The 7,187-nt window shown below is 47.5% G+C and overlaps 1 protein-coding gene across 1 annotated transcript; it reads left to right on the top strand.

Annotated features, from left to right (window-relative positions):
- The first annotated feature begins 4,690 nt into the window (after positions 1-4,690).
- On the top strand, positions 4,691-4,935 carry LOC117056627 (ATP synthase membrane subunit DAPIT, mitochondrial-like). The gene has a single exon (XM_033167167.1). The coding sequence runs from the start codon at positions 4,728-4,730 to the stop codon at positions 4,905-4,907; it is 180 nt and encodes a 59-aa protein (XP_033023058.1). The 5' UTR covers positions 4,691-4,727; the 3' UTR covers positions 4,908-4,935.
- The last annotated feature ends 2,252 nt before the right edge of the window (positions 4,936-7,187 follow it).

Raw genomic sequence — 7,187 nt, 5'->3', positions numbered from 1 at the left:
TTATTATTACCCACCCTTCACCAAAAGGTCCCAGGGCACATTGCAGCAATATAAAAATATATACAGTATGCTTATTGTTCTGTTCGTTGTAGTTTAATGCATAATATTGCTTTGTTATTTCACATTGTTGAAAGCCTCCCTGAGTGGTGCATAGGCAGTTAAAAAGAGTGGTACTGTATAAAACATTTTGTATGCAAATCAAAGAAAATATTAATTAATTGAAGCCAATTAACCAATGAAGTGCATCTGTGAAAATTCAGTTAAAGCATGGGTAGGATATCCTGTTTAGCATGGGGGTAGGGGTTCTAACTTGAATAAAATATTGGGGGGGGGCAGGTAAGTCCTGCCTTGTATAATCAACCACATGATGTGACACCCACCCACAATTTGAATAGCAATGCCCATCAACCTTTATTGGGGGTGGGATCTGGCCTTCTTAAAAAAAATAGTGTGTGTGTGTGTGTGTGTGTGTGTGTGTGTGTGTGTGTGAAGGGACCTCAGCCCCTAGGAGCTGGCTGCATGCATGAGAGCCACATTCCATTCCGAGCAACCTTCTGGGGCTCACATGCCAGTGGTAGTGGTGGGGGAACAAAAGTGAATGGGGGCAATTAATGTACATGCCACCTTTGCACAGTAGGCTAGTTTCTTTCTCCACATGGTCATGCACCCCTCTTTACTCTCAGTCCAATGAAGCAAGAGTCATGAGCCAAGGACACATTTCAGCCAGGTCAGAAAATTCAAGCCGGTGCAAAGGATATATATATATACGGTTGGGATATAGCTGGGAAGTCTTGAAGCCAGAAGACTGGACAGAGAGGATGAGAGGGCTCCCCAGGCCAGAGGATTCCCCACCCCTGAATTAAAGCTAAACTGTTTGCTAAAATCAGCACAAAGACCATTCACAATTCTGGCAATTGGTGATAAAACACAATTATCTTAACTTTGCTATGTTAATTATCACCTCTAGTGTTTTACGTTCTTCTTTTTCTACGCATGTGAGAAAACTAATCCAAATTTAAGTGACGGGTGTATTTCATGCTTAAGAGACACAAACATGTCAAGCTTCCACATCCCAGTGTGGGAGGTCTGTTCTAAGACTCTTGACATCCAGCAGCCTTCCACATCCCTCTGGGCTATTTGGATCCATGAATTGACATGGAGCTTCTCATGCATCAAACGGCTTGTGTATAGCCCTGCAGGCAATATTACACAGCCTCCCTCTCCTCCCTCTCTTGAACAACTAGACACCCAGGGACTGCACTGTAGGGTTATGGCAAGGAGAGAGAGCAAAGCGGATGTAATTAAAAAAAATCAAACACCCTCCAATTTTGGTGTCCCAGCAATAAGTGGCAGCAATTACACTAATCAAGTCCTATAGGTTCATGGGATGCTTGAAGGGAAGGATCGTGTTGCCTTGAAAATAGGGTGGCCAACTGATGGGGGTGGGAATCAGGCTGGCTCGCTCCTGTGCAGTTTTAATCAGCAGTTTTATCTGCAGAGATTGACAAGTGGAGCTTTCAGGGCAGGGAGATGAATGCGATCGCCTGCTAACATCTGCAGGTGAAGCTGCTGCTAAAGATGGAGGAGCACGGGCTAGAAAAACTGTTGGCAACCCCACTCAGATACAAATGTCATAGATTGCTTTCATTGAACTGGCTCCCAAGTAAGTATTATTTCCTGCCTCTGGCCTTCTCTCCTCCAGCTCTACCACCCTCAGCCACCCACGTCCCCTAGTCCCTCAAAGGGCTCCATCCTTTGTTAGCCTGTATGCCTGGAATGTCCTTCCAGAATGCCCACATGATGGGGCCACCTCTCTTTCTTCTTTCAGAACTCACCCTCCCAAAGCTCAAAATATATCTTGCCTTATGGAGGTTCTAGTCGTCATTGCCAGTAGAGCTGAAGACTACACTTGCCCACATTTATCCCTGGTTTATCCCAGCTTCTCCCTAGACAGAGGGCCTTCTCGGTAGTGGCGCCCGCCCTGTGGAACGCCCTTCTATCAGAGGTCAAGGAAATAAGCAGCAATCCTATTTTTAAAGGACACCTGAAGGCAGCCCTTTTTAGGGAAGTTTTTAACATTTAATACTGTATTGTTCTTAACACTCGATTGGGAGCCGCCCAGAGTGGCTGGGGAAACTCAGCCAGATGGGCGGGGTACAAATAAATAATAATAATAATAATAATAATAATAATAATAATAATAATAATTACAACACCAGGGATCATTCAGCTACTAACCAATGGGTTAATTCTGTTTACAGTTAGCCAACCAAGAAGTGGTTCCCAACAGCCAGCCGCATTGGCCCCACTGAGGTAATTTAAGTTCTGAGTGGCTGGTTAGTTCTGAGTGAGTTTTCCTCTGTATGTTAGCTGCATCTCTCCCTGCTATGGACTAGCCCTGAACCTTGTAAGAAAGACAACTCCTCTCTGTTTATTTCTCCTCTTATTATGTGCTGTTTTTGTTCAGCTCAGCTCAAAGATGCTGTGTTAAATAAGTTCGTGGTACATGACACAAATATCCTGAGGAACATGGCCACCCTCTGAGCAACTATCACATCAGCTGGGGTGTGAAATTTGAGGAAGGGCTCCTCAACTGCAAACTGCCTGCTGTGAGAGGAGCCAGAGGCAGGCTCTCTGCCAACATCACTGAGGAAATGGGCACAACTCGCTGGGCAGGAAGGTGTATCATTGGATGAGCTGGACTTAGTTCGTATGTCGCTTGGATATGCATTTTGCAGGAGGGCGAACCCCTTGCATTTTTCAAGGAACATTTGGGAGCAAGACTTGTGCACTTATCCCAGGTGTAAGGACATTTTTCAACCCAAGGGCCACATTCCCTTTGGAGCAACCTTCCAGGGGCCACGGGTGGGTGGAGGAATAAATGCAGATGTTCCCTTTGTACCACAGACTGCCACCAGACTACCGCCAGAAGACATATGTTCATGGAAAATATGGTACCAGTGTGTACTCTTGACGTCACAGGCGAACAGGCATCGCTCGTCATGCAACGTAAGCCCTGATGTGTGACAGGAAACCATAAATAAGCTGTGTGTCACTTACAGGTATTTTCATCCATTGAGTCAAACTGCTATATATCAGCCGGCTGTTGACAATTTGGGTGTTCCCCCCCTACTTCTTAATACCTTTCCGCCTACATGGAGGAGCCTGTTGAACAACCTGCCCTGTCCTGGGATCTAATTGCACCTTGACTGGTTGCCACCAGGAGGAGGAGGGCCGCCACTTAACATATAACCAAAAAAGGGAATCAAAGGAGACGGGTATTTGCACCACATTTGCATATGCCAACTTATGTGTCCTGAATCTGCATGTTTAGGGTTGTTGCCGGTGCTAGTCCTATCCGGAGTAAACCTACTGAAGTTAAAGGGCAAGACTTAATTCGGCACATTAATTTCGATGAGTCTACTCTGAGCAGGACTCAGAGAGAACCCTGAGTGTCTAAAAAGGAGGGCCCTCACCCAGCCTTTCTGGCAGACAAGAGCTCTGTGCTTTATCAGACACATATACAGCTGGCTCTGCATTCCCCCAGCTTTGCCAACTGGATCGCTGCCCATCGCATTGCTGTTAAAGAAACAAGGGCCCTACTAGCAATGAGTAGGGGGGAATTGTTTGTTTGCGTGATGACCCTATGTTAGGTTAGCACCTTATTAATCCAATGCTAAGCTTCTTCCCAAAATAGAAACCTCCTTGGAGGTCAAAAGTACAAGAGGAATCTGTCCTGCCCCGCCAAGCCCTGTCCCCCCCCCACAAAAAAACCCCACTTTTGATTAGCCCAGGGTGTTCCTTCTTCACGTGACACACAGGTATGCATGGCATTCTCATTTTACCCATCCCTCAAGAGTGGCGTGAATCACCTTTCTGGCACTTGGGCTATGTGGGCAGAACCGGTGCCGCATTGTCCGGAGCAAAAGAAATTTAAAGATCTGGCGCAAAGCTCTGATTTTAAATGCCTGCACAAATGGGCTGGTAAGACTCCGGCACATATTGGCTCCCCTTCTCGTCTTTGTTTGCTTGTTTCATTTTTGTCCCCACCCTTTATTTAAGGAACTCCCACGGGCGGACTGGATGGGCCTTTGGCCTAATCCGGCAGCCAGGCTTGTGCATACTCTCCAACATTTCTCCAATGAAAATAGGGACATCCTATTCAATTATTAATAAATTAATTAACTAACTAACTAACTAACTTATAGCTTGCCGTCTGACTGGGTTGCTCCAGTCACGCTGGGTGGCTTCCAACATATATAAATACATAATAGAACATTAAACATTTAAAAATGTCCCTATACAGGGCTGCCTTCAGATGTCTTCTAAAGGTTGAATGGTTACACATCTCTTTGGTTCAGGGGGGCACATAACTCCATACCCTCCAACATTTCTCCTTGGGGATATCCTGAGGAAAAGTGTGACATTCCAGGATCGGATCAGAAATTGGGAAGGCTTCTATAAATTTGGGACTCTCCCTAGAAAATAGGGGCACTTGGGGGGGGGGTCTGCTTATGGTTCCTTCCAATGCCACAGTTCTATGATTCTACGCATTGTTCAACCCCAGAGAGGCCCAGAGCCGAGCTGGCTCTGCCATTAGGGAGACTGAGGCAGCTGCCTTAGGTGGCAGAAGCCCCTAAGGCGGCACAGAAGCAGCGCCAGTGTTAGCGTCAATTTTGACTGAAATCTGTGTTAATCGCATTTGAGAAACATTTGGACTAATAGTGATGGCAGGGCACGATGCTGGGTCACAACGCCAATTCACAGGGTTTCAGAAATACTTCGATACCTACACCATGACAGGCAGAAGAAATTATGTCATAGCTACATATGCAACGATAGCAAGTATCGTCCTGTATTTTAAACTGAGGCCTAAGAAGCAAACTCCAGCCGTGACACAGAAATAAGATGGGTTGACATGTTGACACTGGACCATGCGCATAATATAAAACTAGTAGAAGTTGGTGTACACTTCAATAAATCATGAGCAGTGATGAAGTTTGTCATCTGTACACGGTGCCACTACAGAAGGGACTGGCCTACATATAAACCGCGTGCAGAGTTCTAATGTGTACAATTCAGTTAAGGAGCCCTTTCGATCTGTGCTGATAAATGATGGATACATCCTTAGGCATTACTGGTATCTCTAGGATAAATGTTACACTGCATTGTTTCAAAAGTAAATTGTGGCTTTCATTACAAAAAAAGAAGAAGACCGAAATCGCATCCAAAATTGCACGAGATCTTGCAGAGCATGCAAGATCTCATGCGCTATCAGCAAGATCTCGCTCAAATCAGGGGCAACCTTGCCCAAAACTGGGAACTGTGGCAGCGCTGCTTTTCTACCAGCAGCTGAGGAGGTGGGTGGAGAAGCAGTGCCAGCAGCAGCAGCAGGTAATGGTGGCACCAATGGAAGCACCAGAGCAGGACAAGATGGCACTTCATATTGTGCCTCTAGCATAATGCAATATGTTGCCCATAGCCTGGAGGTCTGCATTTGGCCTCTGGGCATGAGGCTTCTCGCCCCCTGCTCTAACCACTTCCCCCCAATGGGACTGAGCTTTAGACTGATCCTTTCTCCAACGGCATTACTATGCTATAGCAGAGGGAGTTGCCGCTGTCTTTCCATGGGCTTCTGGTCGGTGTACAGGTGCAAGCCCTCCTGACAGGGCAGGTCTGTGGGCCTGCCGTTTCTGTGTTCGCACACCTGAAACCGCCACCGACCACAGAGCGCAGGTTCCCTTTGAGCGTTGACTTTCCCAGCCTTCACTCTTGGCAGAGCCTCTCCCTTGACGAACCAGCTCTGGGGTTTCAGGAACAGGTTGGGCCTGCCCTGCGGAGTTGTCTTCACCCCTCCCTCATTCCATCTCTAAAGAAAGTAGAGGGTCACACCCTCCCGTGTGTTGCATCTCTCTCTCTCTCTCTCTCTCTCTCTCTCTCTCTCTCTCTCTCTCTCAATGGATTGGAATCTGCAGCCCATCCCCGAGAGCAGAGCTTGAATCTGTGGGTGACAGCACCAAGCCCCAAAGAGTCTCTTGAAGCCCACCCCCCTTGAAGCCTGTAGAGGCAGCACCCGCCTCTGCTGCCCTGTCAGATGCATTCAGATGTCGTGGTTGTGAAGCAGAAAGAAGACCAATGAAACTGAGTGCTCCTTCCAAATGCACCGAGTATAGTGGATCAGGCCCAGGAGCAGAGAACTTCAGGTCGGGAGGTCAACTCTGGTTCTCCAAACCTTTCCTCTGCCCACACCCTTCCCTGGTCTTAATTCACACCCTCCTTGAGAGCTTTTGCCTGGCTGGAATGTGTCCTTGAACTGGGATGGTGCTTCTTCTCTGCCTGGATGGAGAGGTGGGTTGGGAGATGCCTCTGACTTTCCCCTGGCTAGGAATGTAGCCTGCCACACCTACGTAAGGTCCCGTATCTGCACTATGCATTTAATGTAGTGCCACACCCTTTAAACTAGGGGTCCTTAAACTTTTTCAGCAGGGGGCTGGTCCACTGTCCCTCAGACCTTGTGGAGGGCCGGACTATATATTTTTTTTTGGGGGGGGGAATGAACGAGGGACAATGAGCGATGCGTGAAAGGGCTCCGGAGAGGGACTGGCACCAACAAAGCCCAGCCCCGTTCCTCCTCTAGGCCAGGCGGGGAGAAGCCAGGAGGAGGGAGGGAGGAGCTGCCGCCACCGCCCTGTGAGGGAGTGGGAGGGAGAGGGAAAGAATGTGTGCACTGTCGATCCACATGTTGGCGATCCATGAGCCGATTCCCGGACCATCCACGGGCCAGATTTAGAAAGCAATTGGACCTGATCTGGCCCGCTGATCTTAGTTTGCCGACCAATGCTTTAAACACTCATGGCCCCCACCCCAAAGAATCATGGGAACTGCAGTTTGTTATAGAGCTGCAATTCCCATCATGGTTGAACCATCAATCCCTCTTCCCAGGGAACTCTGAGAATCATAGTTCAAAGATTAACAGGTGTTGCCTTAAGGGTCTGGTGACTTCCGTTTCAGTGTATCTGAAGAAATGTGCATGCACACGAAAGCTCATACCAAGAACAAACTTAGTTGGTCTCTAAGGTGCTACTGGAAGGAATTTTTTATTTTATTTTGTTTTGACTATGGCAGACCAACACGGCTACCTACCTGTAACTGATAAATTCACTGTTAGCTCTGTGAGGGGCATAATA

The sequence above is a fragment of the Lacerta agilis genome, chromosome 13 (genome assembly GCF_009819535.1).
Source record: "Lacerta agilis isolate rLacAgi1 chromosome 13, rLacAgi1.pri, whole genome shotgun sequence".
NCBI lineage: Eukaryota > Metazoa > Chordata > Lepidosauria > Squamata > Lacertidae > Lacerta > Lacerta agilis.
This window is presented reverse-complemented; position numbering and strand designations above follow the sequence as displayed.